Consider the following 20,984-nt stretch of genomic DNA (forward strand, 5'->3'; position numbering starts at 1 on the left):
TGCTCTTACCACCAGGAGGAGCTAGTGGTTGTCATTTCCTTTCCCTGTCACAAGTCAGCACGTGCTGAGAACCTTTTCCTGTGTTCCTCCCCTCCCACCTGCTGGAAGGAAAGGGATCAGACTGTACTTGTTTCCTAGTGTGTTGGCTCCTGGACTAGAGGGAAGGGGAGAGAACTTGCTTTACTGGGTTGTCCCTTTATGTAGACATCAAATAAGAAGGAATAGGTTTTGGGGGCCAGACCTGTGTTTGGCTTGAGTAATAGTGAAGGTGGAAGGATTGACAGGAGAGGGGACAGCAGTGAACGTTATGTATTGAAATGCTTTCAGTAATAAGTCTCTATAACTGATGAATTGGATGGTCAGAATTAGAGATGCAGCTAACAGAAGCCATCTGTGTGCACACAGTAATTGAATCCAGGCGAAGGGGTGAGTTTCCCGAATGAGTATGCAAAGAAAGCACTTCATAAGACACAGCAATGAACCTATTGCTCTGAGAGGACTACAGGATGTCAGAAACAAGTGATCAGCCCGAAATGGCCACACAGAATATAAAACATACACATCTGATTACAACTTTGTAAAAAAAAAAAAAAAAAAAAATGTATGTATAGAGAGAAAACTAGGGGATTGTGCAAAACAACCAAAAACAGCTACGTTAGGATAGTGCATTTGTTTTTTTTTTTCTTTTTTTTTTTTTTTTTGGTTTTTCTTGGGAACTACTTTTTCTTTTTTATAATATATGAAATTTATTGTCCAAATTGGTTTCCATAAAACACCCAGTGCTCATCCCAAAGGGTGCCCTCCTCAATACCCATCACCCACCCTCTCCTCCCTCCCACCCCCCATCAACCCTCAGTTTGTTCTCAGTTTTTAACAGTCTCTTATGCTTTGGCTCTCTCCCACTCTAACCTCTTTTTTTTTTTTTTTCTTTTTTCCTCCCCCTCCCCCACGGGTTCCTGTTACGTTTCTCAGGGTCCACATAAGAGTGAAACCATATGGTATCTGTCTTTCTCTGTATGGCTTATTTCACTTAGCATCACACTCTCCAGTTCCATCCACGTTGCTACAAAAGGCCATATTTCATTTTTTCTCATTGCCATGTAGTATTCCATTGTGTATATAAACCACAATTTCTTTATCCATTCATCAGTTGATGGACATTTCGGCTCTTTCCATAATTTGGCTATTGTTGAGAGTGCTGCTATGAACATTGGGGTACAAGTGCCCCTATGCATCAGTACTCCTGTATCCCTTGGGTAAATTCCCAGCAGTGCTATTGCTGGGTCATAGGGTAGGTCTATTTTTAATTTTCTGAGGAACCTCCACACTGTTTTCCAGAGCGGCTTCACCAATTTGCATTCCCACCAACAGTGCAAGAGGGTTCCCGTTTCTCCACATCCTCGCCAGCATCTATAGTCTCCTGATTTGTTCATTTTGGCCACTCTGACTGGCGTGAGGTGATACCTGAGTGTGGTTTTGATTTGTATTTCCCTGATAAGGAGCGACGCTGAACATCTTTTCATGTGCCTGTTGGCCATCCGGATGTCTTCTTTAGAGAAGTGTCTATTCATGTTTTCTGCCCATTTCTTCACTGGGTTATTTGTTTTTCGGGTGTGGAGTTTGGTGAGCTCTTTATAGATTCTGGATACTAGCCCTTTGTCCGATATGTCATTTGCAAATATCTTTTCCCATTCCGTTGGTTGCCTTTTAGTTTTGTTGGTTGTTTCCTTTGCTGTGCAGAAGCTTTTTATCTTCATAAGGTCCCAGTAATTCACTTTTGCTTTTAATTCCCTTGCCTTTGGGGATGTGTCGAGTAAGAGATTGCTACGGCTGAGGTCAGAGAGGTCTTTTCCTGCTTTCTCCTCTAAGGTTTTGATGGTTTCCTGTCTCACATTCAGGTCCTTTATCCATTTTGAGTTTATTTTTGTGAATGGTGTGAGAAAGTGGTCTAGTTTCAACCTTCTGCATGTTGCTGTCCAGTTCTCCCAGCACCATTTGTTAAAGAGGCTGTCTTTTTTCCATTGGATGTTCTTTCCTGCTTTGTCAAAGATGAGTTGACCATACGTTTGTGGGTCTAGTTCTGGGGTTTCTATTCTATTCCATTGGTCTATGTGTCTGTTTTTGTGCCAATACCATGCTGTCTTAATGATGACAGCTTTGTAGTAGAGGCTAAAGTCTGGGATTGTGATGCCTCCTGCTTTGGTCTTCTTCTTCAAAATTCCTTTGGCTATTCGGGGCCTTTTGTGGTTCCATATGAATTTTAGGATTGCTTGTTCTAGTTTCGAGAAGAATGCTGGTGCAATTTTGATTGGGATTGCATTGAATGTGTAGATAGCTTTGGGTAGTATTGACATTTTGACAATATTTATTTTTCCAATCCATGAGCAGGGAATGTCTTTCCATTTCTTTAAATCTTCTTCAATTTCCTTCGTAAGCTTTCTATAGTTTTCAGCATACAGATCCTTTACATCTTTGGTTAGATTTATTCCTAGGTATTTTATGCTTCTTGGTGCAATTGTGAATGGGATCAGTTTCTTTATTTGTCTTTCTGTTGCTTCATTGTTAGTGTATAAGAATGCAACTGATTTCTGTACATTGATTTTGTATCCTGCAACTTTGCTGAATTCATGTATCAATTCTAGCAGACTTTTGGTGGAGTCTATCGGATTTTCCATGTATAATATCATGTCATCTGCAAAGAGCGAAAGCTTGACTTCATCTTTGCCAATTTTGATGCCTTTGATTTCCTTTTGTTGTCTGATTGCTGATGCTAGAACTTCCAGCACTATGTTAAACAACAGCGGTGAGAGTGGGCATCCCTGTCGTGTTCCTGATCTCAGGGAAAAAGCTCTCAGTTTTTCCCCGTTGAGGATGATGTTAGCTGTGGGCTTTTCATAAATGGCTTTTATGATCTTTAAGTATGTTCCTTCTATCCCGACTTTCTCAAGGGTTTTTATTAAGAAAGGGTGCTGGATTTTGTCAAAGGCCTTTTCTGCATCGATTGACAGGATCATATGGTTCTTCTCTTTTTTTTTGTTAATGTGATGTATCACGTTGATTGATTTGCGAATGTTGAACCAGCCCTGCATCCCAGGAATGAATCCCACTTGATCATGGTGAATAATTCTTTTTATATGCCGTTGAATTTGATTTGCTAGTATCTTATTGAGAATTTTTGCATCCGTATTCATCAGGGATATTGGCCGGTAGTTCTCTTTTTTTACTGGGTCTCTATCTGGTTTAGGAATCAAAGTAATACTGGCTTCATAGAATGAGTCTGGAAGTTTTCCTTCCCTTTCTATTTCTTGGAATAGCTTGAGAAGGATAGGTATTATCTCTGCTTTAAACGTCTGGTAGAACTCCCCTGGGAAGCCATCTGGTCCTGGACTCTTATTTGTTGGGAGATTTTTAATAACCGATTCAATTTCTTCGCTGGTTATGGGTCTGTTCAAGCTTTCTATTTCCTCCTGGTTGAGTTTTGGAAGAGTGTGGGTGTTCAGGAATTTGTCCATTTCTTCCAGGTTGTCCAATTTGTTGGCATATAATTTTTCATAGTATTCCCTGATAATTGTTTGTATCTCTGAGGGATTGGTTGTAATAATTCCATTTTCATTCATGATTTTATCTATTTGGGTCATCTTCCTTTTCTTTTTGAGAAGCCTGGCTAGAGGTTTGTCAATTTTGTTTATTTTTTCAAAAAACCAACTCTTGGTTTCGTTGATCTGCTCTACAGTTTTTTTAGACTCTATATTGTTTATTTCTGCTCTGATCTTTATTATTTCTCTTCTTCTGCTGGGTTTAGGCTGCCTTTGCTGTTCTGCTTCCATTTCCTTTAGGTGTGCTGTTAGATTTTGTATTTGGGATTTTTCTTGTTTCTTGAGATAGGCCTGGATTGCAATGTATTTTCCTCTCAGGACTGCCTTCGCTGCGTCCCAAAGCATTTGGATTGTTGTATTTTCATTTTCGTTTGTTTCCATATATTTTTTTATTTCTTCTCTAATTGCCTGGTTGACCCACTCATTCGTTAGTAGGGTGCTCTTTAACCTCCATGCTTTTGGAGGTTTTCCAGACTTTTTTCTGTGGTTGATTTCAAGCTTCATAGCATTGTGGTCTGAAAGTATGCATGGTATAATTTCAATTCTGGTAAACTTATGGAGGGCTGTTTTGTGACCCAGTATATGATCTATCTTGGAGAATGTTCCATGTGCACTCGAGAAGAAAGTATATTCTGTTGCTTTGGGATGCAGAGTTCTAAATATATCTGTCAAGTCCATCTGATCCAATGTCTCATTCAGGGCCCTTGTTTCTTTATTGACCGTGTGTCTAGATGATCTATCCATTTCTGTAAGTGGGGTGTTAAAGTCCCCTGCAATTACCACATTCTTATCAATAAGGTTGCTTATGTTTATGAGTAGTTGTTTTACATATTTGGGGGCTCCGGTATTCGGCGCATAGACATTTATAATTGTTAGCTCTTCCTGATGGATAGACCCTGTAACTATTATATAATGTCCTTCTTCATCTCTTGTTACAGCCTTTAATTTAAAGTCTAGTTTGTCTGATATAAGTATGGCTACTCCAGCTTTCTTTTGGCTTCCAGTAGCATGATAAATAGTTCTCCATCCCCTCACTCTCAATCTAAAGGTGTCCTCAGGTCTAAAATGAGTCTCTTGTAGACAGCAAATAGATGGGTCTTGTATTTTTATCCATTCTGATACCCTATGTCTTTTGGTTGGCGCATTTAATCCATTTACATTCAGTGTTATTATAGAAAGATATGGGTTTAGAGTCATTGTGATGTCTGTATGTTTTATGCTTGTAGTGATGTCTCTGGTATTTTGTCTCACAGGGTCCCCCTTAGGATCTCTTGTAGGGCTGGTTTAGTGGTGACAAATTCCTTCAGTTTTTGTTTGTTTGGGAAGACCTTTATCTCTCCTTCTATTCTAAATGACAGACTTGCTGGATAAAGGATTCTCGGCTGCATATTTTTTCTGTCTAGCACACTGAAAATCTCGTGCCAATTCTTTCTGGCCTGCCAAGTTTCAAAAGAGAGATCAGTCACGAGTCTTATAGGTCTCCCTTTATATGTGAGGGCACGTTTACCCCTTGCTGCTTTCAGAATTTTCTCTTTATCCTTGTATTTTGCCAGTTTCACTATGATATGTCGTGCAGAAGATCGATTCAGGTTCCGTCTGAAGGGAGTTCTCTGTGCCTCTTGGATTTCAATGGCTTTTTCCTTCCCCAATTCAGGGAAGTTCTCAGCTATTATTTCTTCAAGTACCCCTTCAGCACCTTTCCCTCTCTCTTCCTCCTCTGGGATACCAATTATGCGTATATTATTTCTTTTTAGTGTATCACTTAGTTCTCTAATTTTCCCCTCATACTCCTGGATTTTTTTATCTCTCTTTCTCAGCTTCCTCTTTTTCCATAACTTTATCTTCTAGTTCACCTATTCTCTCCTCTGCCTCTTCAATCCGAGCTGTGGTGGTCTCCATTTTGTTTTGCATTTCATTTAAAGCATTTTTCAGCTCCTCATGACTGTTCCTTAGTCCCTTGATCTCTGTAGCAAGGGATTCTCTGCTGTCCTGTATACTGTTTTCAAGCCCGGCGATTAATTTTATGACTATTATTCTAAATTCACTTTCTGTTATATTATTTAAATCCTTTTTGATCAGCTCATTAGCTGTTGTTATTTCCTGGAGATTCTTCTGAGGGGAATTCTTCCGCTTGGTCATTTTGGATAGTCCCTGGCGTGGTGAGGACCTGCAGGGCACTTCCCCTGTGCTGTGGTGTATAACTGGAGTTAGTGGGCGGAGTCGCAGTCAGACCTGATGTCTGCCCCCGGCCCACCGCTGGGGCCACAGTCAGACTGGTGTGTGCCTTCTCTTCCCCTCTCCTAGGTGCAGGATTCACTGTGGGGTGGCGTGGCCCGTCTGGGCTACTTGCACACTGCCAGGCTTGTGGTGCTGGGGATCTGGCGTATTAGCTGGGGTGGGTAGGCAAGGTGCACAGGGGCAGGAGGGGCAGGCTTAGCTCGCTTCTCCTTAGGTGATCCACTTCAGGAGGGGCCCTGTGGCAGCGGGAGGGAGTCAGATCCGCTGCCGGAGGTTTGGCTCCGCAGAAGCACAGAGTTGGGTGTTTGCGCGGAGCGAGGAAGTTCCCTGGCAGGAACTGGTTCTCTTTGGGATTTTGGCTGGGGGATGGGCGGGGGAGATGGCGCTGGCGAGCGCCTTTGTTCCCCACCAAACTGAGCTCTGTCGTCCGGGGGCTCAGCAGCTCTCCCTCCCTTTGTCCTCCAGCCTTCCCGCTTTCTGAGCAGAGCTGTTAACTTATGACCTCCCAGACGCTAAGTCGCGCTTGCTGTCGGAACACAGTCCGTCAGGCCCCTCCGCTTTTGCAGGCCAGACTCCGGGGCTCTGCTTGGCCGGCGAGCCGCCCCTCCGCCCCGGCTCCCTCCCGCCAGTCCGTGGAGCGCGCACCGCCTCGCCGCCCTTCCTACCCTCTTCCGTGGGCCTCTCGTCTGCGCTTGGCTCTGGCGACTCCGTTCTGCTAATCCTCTGGCGGTTTTCTGGGTTATTTAGGCAGGTGTAGGTGGAATCTAATTGATCAGCAGGACGCGCGGTGAGCCCAGCGTCCTCCTACGCCGCCATCTTCCTGGAATCCAGGATAGTGCATTTGTAGGCAGTTTTCCCCCCCAAATGTCCTTAGTGTTTCATGGTTTTTACTTAAAAGGGTCAAGGGGAAGATGAAGTAGAAAAGGTTGGTGCCATGGTTGGCAGGCCCTGAGACTGTGAAGGCCGTGGGGTCGGTGTTTTTTGTCAGAAGCAGTGGAGAGGTTGGGACACTTTATTATTTATTTATTTATTTATTAAAAAAATTTAACGTTTATTTTTGAGAGAGAGACAGACCATGAGCAAGGGAGGGGCAGAGAGAGAGAGACACACACACACACACTGAAGCAGACTCTCTCTCTCTCTCTCTCTCTCTCTCTCTCTCTCTCTGAAGCAGGCTCCAGGCTCTGAGATGTCAGCACAGAGCCTGACACAGGGCTCAAACTCATGAATGTGAGAGCATGACCTGAGCCGAACCCACTGAGCCACCTAGGCACCCCAGATCAGGACCCTTTAAAACAAAGTGCCTATTGGATTTGGCAGGAGTTTCGTATTCACTAAGTAACAACAGGAAAGAATTGGTTAAGTAAATGAATGCGGTCCCATTCATTTCTTCCATCGCTTGATCTTTCACGCTGTCACCAGGCGTATCTTCTGAAGACAAAGATCTAATCATGTTCTTTTGGAGTTGAAGGACCTGTATTCCTTTTATCATACACTTCTCCTCTGATTAGTGAATGTTTGCTTCTCCTCCTCTGACTAGATTGTACTGGTCCTGGGGGTAGGACCAGTTTCACCATTGTTACCTCAGGAAGGCATATCTAAAACAGAATTTCTGTCCTGTCCCCAAACTGGTTTCTTCCCTACCTCTCGCTGCCCTGGCAGGTGCACAGAGTCTGGATGGGGGAGGGGGACCAGTTCGTAGGCGCGTCTGGTGAAGGGGCAGTGAAGGCTGATGTGTGCAGCTGTAATGGAGCAAGTGGAGCTGAGATCTGGGGACAGCGTGATTCACTGATTGGCTGCACTTGATGTAGGAGGGCGGGAACAGAGCCTGCAGGGAGGTCGGCAGGAGTGGAGACTCCGGTGCCTGTGGAGTGCTAGGAGGCAGCCGGGGAGACCGTCTGGAGCTCAGGGGAGAGTTGTAGTCAGAGGATGCAGATTCAGGAGCCACTGACATGGAGCGCTCGGTGACCTCAGGAATGGGGGGCGCGGGATGGGGAGAGGTCTGAGGGAAGGGGTTCGCCTGCCTTCACTGTTGCCACAGTGTGACCCCATTCCCCAGCGCGTAGGTTGTGTCTGTCAGACGAGCCTGTCAGAATCCTGGGGGAGGAATAAATGAAGCGTGAGGAAGAGTTGGTGGAAGTTTTATTTTACATGGAAGTGTGGGAACATGCTCCTCAGCAGCAGTCTTCTAATTTTGTGGTCTCTCTTCTTGCTGTACCTTCTCCGACGTCAATCCTGCACAGTCCTGTGGAGACCCATTTTCTATAAAACATGACTGACTGAGTCACAGCCCCTGTTGAGTACGCTGCCTCCTTCCTAACCTGGCATTCGAAATTCTACGTAATAATCTTGTGCCAGGTTTTATATCCACCTTTGGCAAAGTGAATGCTTCTCTGTTCCCCAGACACGTCTCTGCTTTCCTCTCTTAACACTTTGGCTCACACCGGTCAGCTTGGTTGCGGTGCTCTGTAGACTTCTCAGCCCCATTGCGTTTGTCTATCGGAGGTCAGTCAACAGCAGTCTGCGGGCCAAATCTGGCCTGCTGCCAGTTTTTGTAAATAAAGTTTTATTGGAAAACAGCCATACTCACTGGTTATCCATCGTCTGTGGCTGTTTTTGCACCACTTTGGCAGGGTTGGCATAGTTACAGCAGAATCCCCCATGGCCTGTGAAGCCTAAACGATTCACTCTGGCTTTTTACAGAAAAAGTTTGCTTTTATGCATGGTGTCAGCAGCTTCACAGTGTACTTTCTAGAAGTCAAGATTATAGAATTTCTGGTCTTTTTCCAGGAACATGGAGACAGAGGTCTAGAAAGAGATGGAAATCAGAAGTATAAATATTAAATTTTAGTCATCTTGTAGATCATCTCCCATTTTCAAACACAGTTAAAACAGTCTTAAACTAAGCCATAAAGAATTACAAGTAGAAAGGCAAATATTTGACACTCATTGTGTGTGACAGTTAGGAAAATCATTGTCCTTTAGAAAATGAGGATGAGGATGTGAGGCAATAATGACAGTTGCTGTAAGTATTAGTGGCCCCGGGTCCATAGTGGCTCATAATTTTTTTTTCCATCCTTGATGGAAAATTGATGGAGGAAAATTTAATAGTGATGCATCGGGGTTGTGTTAGTTGGGACAATATATCCTGGGGTGTCAGCTTCCAATGGATCAGGTATTCCTATTGTTCATCCAGGTAAGTTCTCTAGTGGACAAACCAGATGGTAGGGATGAAAATACAGCCTGCGACTAACAGCTAAAGCCATTTGTGTAATTCATTGATAAATAGTTAGAAGAGATTGACTAGAAGTTTAGGAAAGACCTGGTAATATTGGCAAGAAAAAATGGGCAGATAGATTTCTGAGGAGTGGATAGTAAGGAAATAATTCTACCTGGAAGAAATGTTGGCAGTAAAGTCCTTCATATGCTGCTAACGCATTTTTACTGAGTCATCTGTCTTAACTTTATCTGTTAAATGTTCAGTGTGGAGCTAGATTAATTCTTTTTGGAAAGAAAGCCTGCATAGATAATAAATTACAAGGATCTGTGAAATATGTGTCTTTGAGACCGTTTATTCTATATGTTTCCTTTTGCACATCCTGTCGTATAAATAATCCTGCCAAATGGTGATTTTGCAAAATCAGATTTGATCTGATTGAAGTCTAGGCATGTAGTGGTCGTACCTGAGATATATCACCCAGGGGCCCTATTCAAAGATAGATGCCTGTTCCTGATTAAGGAGGACAGAAGCTAATGAGCACAGTGCTAACGCACCCTCATCTTGCAAACACCATCTGACAGTGTGAGTTTATGTTGGTGTGGACCTTGAGCCACCAGTAGAACAGTGGGTTTAGTTTCTTGCCAGGAATATTTATTTATTTATTTATTTATTTAAATTTTTAATTAAAAGGTTTTTTTTTTAATTAAAATTTTTTTAACGTTTATTCATTTTTTGAGAGACAGAGACAGTGTGAACGGGGGAGGGGCAGAGACACAGGGAGACACAGAATCCGAAGCAGGCTCCAGGCTCTGAACTGACAGCACAAAGTCTGACGCATGACTCGAACTCACAAACCATGAGATCATGACCTGAGCTGAAGTCAGACACTTAACCGATTGAGCCACCCAGGTGCCCCCAAAGGTTTTTTTTTTTTTTTTTTTTTTTAATGTCTATTTATATTAGAGTAAGCGCAAGTGGGGAAGGGGCAAAGAGAAACGGAGACAGAATCTGAAGCAGGCTTCAGGCTCTGAGCTGTCAGCACAGAGCCCGACGTGGGACTAGAACTCATGCTGTGAGATCATGACCTGAGCTGAAGTTGGACGCTCAACCGACTGAGCCACTCAGGCACCCCAAATTTGAAATTTTTTTTAAAGTTCATTTATTTTGGGAGACAAAGAGTGTGTGTGTGTGTGTGTGTGTGTGTGTGTGTGTGTGTGTGTGTAGGTGGGGGAGGGGCAGAGAGAATCCCAAGCAGGCTCTGGGGCTGTGCACTGCGCCCAGCGTGGGGCTTGATCTCACAAACTGTGAGATCATGACCTGAGCCGAAATCCAGAGTCAGATGTTTAGGGCGCCTGGGTGGCTTAGTCAGTTAAGCGTCTTACTCTTGGTTTTGGCTCAGGTCATGGTCTCACAGTTTTGTGAGTATGAGCCCCAGGTCAGGACCTGCTTGGGATTCGCTCTTTCTGCCTCTTTCTGCTCCTCCCCTACTTGCGTTGTATCTGTCTCTCTCAAAATAAATAAAATCCCCCCCAAAAAGAGTCTAGTGTTTAACTGATGGAGCCACCCAGTGCCCCTCCTTGTAGTCACTTTTTTTAATAGTTTGTTTGAATCGGAATGTAAATAAGGTCCACACATTGTATTTGCTTCATATGTCTCTTGTCATAATTTTTTACGTTTTTTAACTTTTTGTTTTGAAATAATTTTAGATGTATAGAAAAATTACAAAAATAGTATCAGAAATTCCTGTACATTCAGCCAGAATCCACAGCTACTAACATTATGCTTTATTTGCTTTGTTCTCACTCTGTCTGAAAGTTGTAGACATGAGGGGATGCCTCATTATCCCTTAGTATGTCTACATGCCTTTCCTAAAAATTCCAATCTCCTGCCTAACCATAGCATGCTTGTCAAACTCTGGCAAAGAATATTGATGTAACACTGTCAAACCCATATACTCTGTTCAAATGCTGCCATTGTCTTAAGAAGGTCCTTTAGAGCAAAACCCAACAACAGCAATCATGTTTTTTCTTTGCCACCTTTCCTTTCTGGTTCAGGACTCGGTCATGTCTCTTTAGTCTACTTCAGTCTGGAATTGTGTCTGTTATGACCTTGACATTTTTTAAGAGTACCTATCATTTATTTTGTGGAATGTCTGTCGTTTGGATTTATCTGCTGTTTCCTCACAGTTAGATTCAGGTTATACAATTTTGTCAGAGATCCTACTGGAAGCATTTGTGAGTTCTCAGTGCATCATATTTGGTGGCTCACAATTTTGATTTGTCCTAAACTTTTTTTTTTAAGATTAACTTTTAAAAAAAATTTACATTTCTCTCTTGTTTAGGATTGTGTTTGCCAGGTTTTCCTGCTGTAAAGTTAACAAATTTTGTACTTACTAAGAAGTATTTTTGGAGAGAGATTTTGAAACTATAAATATCCTATTATCAAACTTTTACCCACTAGTTTTAAGGGAAGCAAAAATAATATAAAAGCATGGAGGGGCATAAAACATTAAGAGACTCTTAAATACAGAGAATAAACAGAGGGTTGCTGGAGGGGTTGTGGGGGGGGAGGAGGATGGGCTAAATGGGTAAGGGGCTTAAGGAATCTACTCCTGAAATCATTGTTGCACCATGTGCTAACTAATTTGGATGTAAATTATAAAAAATAAATAAATTATAGAAAGTAACAAAACAAACAAACAAAAACCAGATACTGCCAAGCGGTGAGTTTTCTAATTATCATCCTTCCTACATTTGTTTGTTGACCTTCTGCCATAAGGTAGAGTATTCCATTCTCTCCCATTGGTTTATTCATTTATTTTATTCTTAAATTTTTTTTAATGTTTATTTATTTTTGAGAGAGGGAGAATGAGCGGGGGAGCGGTAGAGAGAGAGGGAGACACAGAATCTGAAGCAGGCTCCAGGCTCTAAGTTGTCAGCACAGAGCCTGATTCAGGGCTTGAACTCACAGACCGCGAGATCATGACCTGAGCCGAAGTCGGATGCTTAACTGACTGAGCCACCCGGTGCCCCTTGTTTATTTTATTCTTTATGGACTCACATATTCCTGTTTTACTCAGTAGGTTACAATTCATTACCATCATTAGCATTATTATTTACGTTGGTGTTTAACTTGTCCTGGGTTGGCCATTGGGGTTAGTCATTGGGTCATACTGGTTGACCCACTCATTTTCTGAGCACTTCCTTTCTTTATGACACACAAGATATTCCAGCTCATGTTGTACTTGCCTTGCCCTAGCCCTAGAATCAGCCATTTTGCCAGTGGTATTTAGAATAGAAAATTTGTGCTTTCATTTTGCTCATTGTCCTTGGGTAGTGGTTGCTTGCAGGACCTTTCAGTGGACAGAACTAAGAGGTGTGTATATGTATATGCACACACACACACACACACACACACAAATAACCCCACACATTTATAGGTGAAGACCATGAGCTCATGCCGATACTTTCAGTCCTAATTCAGTACCACATAGTCTATTCTAGCCTTTCTCCTTTCCGTATTTATGCCTTCCATCTCCTACAGTTTTTTGTTTTAATGTTTTTAATTTAATAGTCGGGGAGGGGCAGAGAGAGGGAGGGAGACAGAGGTTCCGAAGCAGGCTCTGCGCTGACAAGCCATCAGGCAGCGAGCCTGATGCAGGCTTGAACCCACAAACCGTGAGATCATGATCTGAGCCAAAGTCAGACTCTCAACCACCAACCTGGGTGGCTCTCAACTGAGCCACCCAGGCGCCACCATCTCCTACAGTTGAGAATCCTGGCTCCCATTATCCTTACTATATTTACGTATTTGCCCTCCCTTGCTGTATATAAGCAATATATGGGCCGTGGTCCTGCAGGCTTGTGCTGGCCCAGAGTCCTCCCCACTCCCTGAGGTGTGAGTCTGGAGTCTCCCCCCGCTCCCTATCAGTGCAGTGACTCCCATTGGCCCAGGAGGAGGATTCACTGATGCTTACTAAGTGTGTTTGTTGAGATCAGGCTGTTTATAAAGAATGGGCAGCATAAAGTGAAGGGAAGAGAGGTGAGTGACCAGACTTAGGCCGGAATCAGAGGGGGTAAGGTCAGGCAGTAATCTCCTAAGTGGGGAAATATATACATTCTTCATTTGTCCTTTTATGAAGGACTAGAGTATATGCAATAGAGTCAGGAGGTAAAATTGCTTCTTGCTCCCAGAGTAGGAGGAATTCTGGAGTTTTACTTAATGGTCAAAGGGATGTTTGGGGATCTTTTTATATCCATATATAAAACAAAATTTGAAGTGAATTCAGGATAGAAAAACTTTCAGGTGTGTACCGTCTTCCCATCTCCTTAAGGCAGAATAGTTTTAAATGCTCATATATTTGTATCAAGACTTTCTTATTCTTTGTACCTTGTATCAGCTATTTCATGGGTGAAAACCAGCCTTGTTCATGTATAAAAGGTAACAACCTAACAACTTCAAAGCATAACAATAATGCTGTAAATCTTGGAATATCGCAGGATGTGTGCCCCCCCCTCCCACCCCCGCGCTCAAAAAAACCCAAACTGCTGGTCAAATAAGGTGCCACAAATTTCCTCCTGTGGCCTTTTGTCATCATGATAGAAGACAGAATTCAGAACAGATTGGGGAAGACATTGTATGATTTGGCTTACAGTTGTTAGAAGAGGGGAAGATAATTCTTCTGAGTCAGGCTTCGACCAACATGGCTTGATGCTCTACCACATGTTGTGAGGGCAGTAAAACACACAGCTCTTCTAACTGGGTTCACCACTCTGTTCTGTGAAATTTCTCTATGACTCCAAAGAACCATGCTTTCTAAGAACATAGCCTGTTAGCAAGCTCCATGTGGGAGTAAAGCCAGGGTTGTAAGCAGAATTAGTCTAGGAGTTTTCATTGCTTGGGTAATAGCAATGGCTCTTGTGAGGGATAGTGTTGTTGCTAAAAACTAATACAAAATCTAGACCTGGCATCACAAAACAACATAGGGTTCTAGTCAAGCAAAGTTAAAATCAGTGTATATGAGCACATTTGGATAGTAAGTAACTTTTTTAAACTATAAATTTTTCTACCTTCCTGTCTCCTTTGAATAATGCAGTGTCTTAGGTACTATGGAGGGATTGACCTGGTGGGTAGTTAAGGCACAGGCCAAGAAATTATATCCATTGTGAGCAGCTGAACCAGGATGTTGGGACCAGAAAGTCTGGTGATTATTCTCGTTTCCCATGAATGCAGAAAGCAATTGTTGTAAATCCGTGACCATTCTATTACACATCCTCAGACATGTAAAATTTGTAAAGTAAAAACATAGCAGAAGTAGAGGTCAAGTTGCCTTGGAGTAAAAGGTCAAAGCAGTATATGTTTTTCACCAGTCTCTGATTGTGGGCATGTATGTTTGTTTAATCCTAAGCATCAAGCTTTAGGAAGAATTGCTTATCCTTTGGAAGGTAATCTGTTAGAAAAGTACTATTCTTGACTCTGGAAATTCTCTTTTCAGATGCTGTCTTTGCATTTCAATTACGCAACCCAGTGCACAATGGACATGCTCTGTTAATGCAGGATACCCATAAACAACTTCTAGAGAGGGGCTATCGGCGCCCTGTCCTTCTCCTTCACCCTCTTGGGGGTTGGACCAAGGATGATGATGTCCCTTTGATGTGGCGTATGAAGCAGCATGCTGCAGTACTGGAAGAAGGAGTCCTGAATCCAGAAACAACAGTGGTGGCCATCTTCCCATCTCCCATGATGTATGCTGGGCCAACTGAGGTAGACTGCTTTTAAGATTTGAACTGCAGCACAGTTGAAATCACATTTACTAATACAGCTAGAGTGGATATTTCTCTGATCTGTTGGTCTGCTCCAGTCATTGCCTGGAGTACTCTCATGCTCTGTTGGGAATGTTCTTTAGAGGTGGCCCCAGAAAAGCAGCCTTTTTGTGAACAAGAAGACAGAGACTTGGCTTTTGGTCCCAGTTTTGTGAAGGAGGGAACATTCCCTGCAGACAGATGGCTCAGTGAGCTTGGGAAGGTGTGACAGAGGTACCCCTTAAAACTGTTGGCTAGGTTACAGACTGAGCTCTGATAATACCCATCTTAGTCCTTTAACAAAGTACTGTCATTCTTCCCTGGAAACAGATTTGGTCTGATTTTTGTAGCTTCTAAATTTTGGAAGGGCCACAGGTATTTTAGTGGGAAGGTAGGCATGGTACCTTTTAAAAAATTCTCAGAAAACATTTTTCATCTGTTTATAAAAGACTGGAGCAGAATAGAGTCAGGAAGTAAATTACTTTTTTTAAAAAAAATTATTTTAAGTTTATTTATTTATTTTGAGAGAGAGCGAGAGAATGAGCCAGGGAGCGGCAGAGAGAGAGGGAGAGACAGAATCCAAACCAGGCTCTGCACTGACAGCGCAGAGCCTGATGCAGGGCTTGAACTCCTAAACTGTGAGATCATGACCTGAACCAAAGCAAGAGTCAGACACTTAACTGACTGAGCTATCCAGGCGCCCCAAAATTACTTCTTGATATTTGGTGGGAGGAGGGTTCTGGAGTTCTCTTTAGTGGGCAAAAAGAATGTTTTGAGATCTTTTTATGAGCATACATATAGAAGAACACTTAATCAGGTTTTTGCTTCAAGGCAGAATAGGCATTCAAAAAAAATTTTGTTGAATGGATGAAAAAATCAATGATTGACCGAAGAAACAGTATGTGGCAAATTCCTAGCCAGCTTCTTGTTGAATTTTCAAGATGAAGTGCACATTATCAATTTATTTATATTTACTTGGGAGGCAAACCCTTTTAAAAAAGATCTAAATAATTTGTGTATATTCTGTGATGTCTTCCTCCAAAAACATTTAGGAAATCCAAGCGTGTTTGGCTTTTAGGCTCAAGCCTAAAAATTTTCATTGGAACTTAGTTGCGGGGTTGTACACTCTTACTCTTTATCCAAGAAAAACCGACAAAGATAAAACAATCATAACAAAAAAGCTGAAAGATTAAAATGTATTTGACTCTCTTCTTAGATCCAATGTAAATAATGCATTGAAACTTCAGTAGATAAAACTCCTAATATTCTTCTCTCTTTGTTGGTATCAAACGTTCATGAAAATGGGGCAGTGATCACCCTTTAAGTTTCCTAGAGACCACTGCGACCTTTAGTTCTTATATCTCAAAGAGTGATTAAATTGTTTTTGAGAAAAAGTAACGAATTTTGTTTCAGTAGTTCCACACCCTTTCCTTTGGTGTTGTCTTCATCATCATTTTAAAGGAATCATTTGGTCTGAAATTCTGTGGAGTTTGGATGAGTGGTTTTGAAAATGGGAGTGACCCAAGTGACCAGCGTCAGGAATAGGCTACTTAGGAAAGGGAAGGGCTTTACCATCCCAATTCAGGATATATTTTGTTCTCTTTGTGTTTCGTTTCTTTGTCCTTATGTAAAAGGGGAAGAGAGATGACATTTTAAATAAACCAAAAATTGCCTTTAAAAAGGTGAGGCTGAGAGGATAAATAGTAAAAACAGCCAGCTATGGTAAAAACAGATTATGCATTCTTGAGAGAACACAACAGAGGATGGAAGCATGCTGTTTTGTCTACATCGGAAAGGTTTTTACATCTTCTGATTTCAGAACCTGGGTTGTTTCTTATGGAAGATTCAAAGGTGAAGGTATGTAATGGTACATTTGGGGATAAGCATTTTGGCTTATCTAAGGGTTGAGTTTTTGGCAAGCATAGCTGACTTGTTGGTGAGCTGGCTTTAACAGGCCCTTCCTTGGCCTCAGATTTGACTCTTGTGGCTACCCGTTGGGGCATTGTCTGGTGAAGACACTACAAGCCTGCTGCCGGGGGGTCCAGGCATGGTTGTGGTTTGCCACTGGTTGGTTTGTAATCTCAGGTTAGGCTTCTTTGGACTTCTCTGGGTTACATTTAAATGCACAATAAATGATTATTTAACTGGTGCACAGGGAGGTTGGACTAAATGTTCTTTAAAGGGTCTGTTCCAGGTCATTTTCTAGTTTGTCTTATTTTATTTGAACCTCATATTTAAGTGTAGCATACGTAGGAAGCAGCGCACGTTTTACAGATGTATGGTTCAATGAATTTCTCCCATTTGAACAGTTATACGGCCAGCATCCAGACTTTGAAAAACAAAGACTATTAATCTGCACCCTAGATGCTGTCCTTCCTGTCCTTTTGTTCCCTCCCTGTTTTCCCCCAGGTGGTCATTGCTATCCTCACTTCTTACATCGTGGGTCCAATTTGCTTGTGCCAAAGTGTGGATACCCTGGGAAGCAGACTCTGAGAGCAAGGTCAGAGTTCAGGAAATTTATTAGGGAGAGCCCTTGGGATCAATGGTCATCGAAGAGGAGAGAGAGGAAGGGAGTGGGGTTGGGTAGAGGGAAAAGTTGAGCTGTGATTCAGTCTTAGCGGAAGCCTGATTTGACCCTATGGAGTCATGGAAAGGCCCTCAGAGATGTTCCATGTTGCAGAAGAAATAGTCACTGATGCCCCTGTGTTGACCAGTGATTGGCTGCCCAGGGAAGGGGCATGCCCTTGGCCACTGTTGCTCTTTTCTGCAGAGGCAGTTTCTGAAGAAGGCTGACAGCTGCTGGGTGTGTGTTGGCCCCTCTCCCAGAAGCTAGGAAAGAGTCCTCTTTTCCTGGGGGGACCCAAGTGTTGCATCACAACATCCAGTCCAGCCTTTTTATAACTGAAATCATGCAGTATATACTTTTTTTGTGTCTGGTTTCTTTCACTTTACATTGTGTTTCTGAAACTCACATCGTGTGTGGTTATTCTTAGTACAGTCACTAAGTACTACCGTACTTGTGTGACTATACCCAATTCTGTTGGTGGGCATTTGGGCAATCGCCAGTGCTTTGCTATTAAGAATAATGCTGGAAAAACAATTGGGTGTTGTATGGAAACCAATTTGACAATAAATTTCATAAAAAAAAAAAAAAAAAAAAGAATAATCCTGGAGGTGGCTCAGTTGATTAAGCATCCAACTCTTGATTTTGGCTCAGGTCATGATCTCACGGATTGTGAGTTCGAGCCCTGATGGTGTGGAGCCTGCTTGAGATTCTCTGTCCTCCTCTCTTTCTGCCCCTCCCCCTGGCTCTCTCTCAAAAATAAACAAACATAAAAAAAAAATAGTGCTAGTATGAGGATTTTAAGTGCATGTCTTTTCATGGACATTTGTGTTGGTATATTCCTAGGGCTAGCATTGGTGGGTCATAGGGTATGCATTTGTTCAGCTTCAGCACATGCTGTCCATCAGTTTTCCCTTGTGGTTGTACCATTCTACTCTCCCAAGTGAGAAAATAAGTTATGTCCTCACTATACATGATTATCTCTTCTCTTCCATTTTAGCCAGTTTGTTCCTTTAGCCTATTTAGCCTCACATTTTATAATACTTTACTACTTCTTAGCCAACCTCAAAAATGTTTTCATTGAGCCAGTTTTACTGGAGAGGAAATGGAGAAGTGGGAAATGAGTTGTATTTATATACAATGATTGAGAAATGGAAAATAATAATAGCTCATTTTCATTGAGTTTTTACTGTATTTGCCTGGCAACATTTCAGGGATTTTATGTGTAGTAGCTAACTTATTCTTTCTAGTAACACTAAGAGGGTAGGTATGATTATTCTCAGTTTACAGATGAGGAAACTGAGGTAGAGCTGTTAATAAACTTTTCTAGATCACAGAGTTATCTATAGATAGTCTGGGTCCAGGGCCATGTACTATAACTTCCACAATTTTTTTTTTTTTTAATTTTGTGGTATATTGTTAAAATATATATTTTTAAATATTTACTTTGAGAAAGAGAGGAAATCCCAAGCAGGCTCCGTGGAGGGCTCGAGCTCATGAACCATGAGATTATGATTTGAGCTGAAACCAAGAATCGGATGCTTAACTGACTGAGCCACCTAGGCACCCCAAAATATGTTTTGAAATAAGTGGCCACATATGTTTTGAAAAAGAATTTGGAAATAAATTCTTAAATCATCCTATAAGAGTCCCAAAACAGTGAGGTCAGATGGCCCTGTCTGGTGTTCATTGGAAGAGGAACTTGTACACAGTGGCTTTCAAACTTATTTTTTGTTCATCACAGCCTAGAATTGTGGGTTGTGAGATATTTTTGTCCATCTGTATTCTTGCTCTTTGTATTCTTATGATACCTGCCTCATGGTATTAGTAATATCTGCCTATCTTTTTGTTGTTGTTGTTGTTAGGAGTGGATAGGATGATGTAAATCATTTAATACATTGCCTGGTTAGTGACAGCACATGATAATAATATCAACCGTCTTTACTAAAAACAATAACAAACTGCTTTGCTGCAAGTTCTCAACACCCCTAGGATTCTGTCCCCACATCATGGGAGCTGCCTATACCTCAGGGCACTTGTCAATCTGTGTGAAGTCCTAGAATTTCAGCTTTGGAGGGGTGACCTCCTCTGGAACAGACTTCATGTCCTTTGGTTTGGAATGTCCTTTGGTGTTTGAGATAATATATAAAGAACGTGAAAATAAATAATAAAAAGACAATGAAAATAACCACTTTTTGAGTGCCTGGGTGTGTGTCTGTCACACTGAATAGATTCTTTGCCTACATTGTATAATCTCATCCCCACAACAACTCAATGAGACAGCTTTGTTCTCATTTTACAGATGAGGTTACTGAAGCTCAGAGAGGCCAAGTAGCAATGGTGGTCCATCAGAGAACATCAAGAGTGGGACAGTAAAGTGGTAAAGGCAGATTTTATTCAGGAACTATTACGATAGGGAAAAGAGTCCAGTATAAAACTGTGCTCACTTCTGAATACTGCTAAAGTGGGGATTGACAGCCAAAGGGCAGAGTGGGTGGTAGTGGGGAAAGGGTGGGGAGGTGGTTGGGAGGGGGCTAGTCAGTGGCTAGAAAATTACCAAGAGGAAACATCAGAAGTTATGAGCAAGGGATGATTCCAGTTAAGCAGACGTCGCAGGATTCTTGCTGAAAGTAGGCCACCCGATCCAGTATCACTTGGTTGGGGGGTGCAGGTGAGGAAGAAGAATTTTATCACATGTCGAGGATGGAGAGTTTTGGCTAACCTGACTTGGCAAGAGTTTTGCTAAAGCTGGGTCGCATGGAAGGACACTGAGGGCTTAGAGGAGCCTGTCTAGAGTTAGGTCAAAAAGCGAGTCAGATCTTTCACCAGCATGACTGCAGAGTGGTGCTGAAACTGTGGCCTGATTCCATGGCCTGCTGTTCTCTTCTCCAGAGCTCCTTGCTGCCCGGAAGTCCCTAAGGGGCCTGTGCTTTGCCAGTGGGTGGGAGGGCAAAGAAGTCAGGTGCCTGCACAGAGGTCTCACGTTTTCTAGAAGAGTATAAAAGCACCTTAAAGTTGTTATCTGCCTTGTAGGTCTCTATCTGGAGTATTAGTTATAAGCTAAGGGGTGTGGCTCTTGTCAGGAAGCACTGATCTGGTACCTGAGCAAGGGGCAGTTTTTAACTTCTGAACTTTTAAAGAACAAACTAGAAGTTCTAGTAAACACCTTTGTATTTTAAACCCCTTAAATGTTTTACTGTTTACGACCTGGCAGGTATAAACTGTTAGATTGGGTGACTTAAGAAAACTATTTCTTTATCTCAAGTGCACCGCCGCCCCCCCCCCCCCACCCGCCCTTGAGTGTTTGACTTATTTGGCTTATTCACAGCCTTAAGTGAAAAATTTTTCTGTAATTAAAAAAACACTCATTTTTTTGTAGCTTTTCCAGTGACATCAGGAAAAAGTCTGCCAGTAATGCTTATTTGCCAACTAATAATAATAAAAAAATAAAAACAATGACTCTTCCTTTAATCATTTTCTGTAGGTCATTTAGAAGGCATTGGTACCAGATTTGTTTCCCTAGCACAAATGCTTTTTAGAGCAATGAGCAGCTGTTAAGCCTGTTT

General features: G+C 42.2%; 1 protein-coding gene across 3 annotated transcripts in view; it reads left to right on the plus strand.

The window, feature by feature from the left end:
* PAPSS1 (3'-phosphoadenosine 5'-phosphosulfate synthase 1) overlaps window positions 1-20,984 on the plus strand; it is a 111,344-nt gene that overhangs the window by 63,676 nt on the left and 26,684 nt on the right. For all 3 annotated transcript variants that reach the window (XM_045471053.1, XM_045471046.1, XM_045471058.1), the window contains exon 10: window positions 14,549-14,817. In XM_045471053.1, the coding sequence (XP_045327009.1) occupies window positions 14,549-14,817 (269 nt within the window). The remainder of the gene's footprint in view (window positions 1-14,548; window positions 14,818-20,984) is intronic.

The sequence above is a fragment of the Leopardus geoffroyi genome, chromosome B1, assembly GCF_018350155.1.
Source record: "Leopardus geoffroyi isolate Oge1 chromosome B1, O.geoffroyi_Oge1_pat1.0, whole genome shotgun sequence".
Taxonomy (NCBI): Eukaryota; Metazoa; Chordata; class Mammalia; order Carnivora; family Felidae; genus Leopardus; species Leopardus geoffroyi.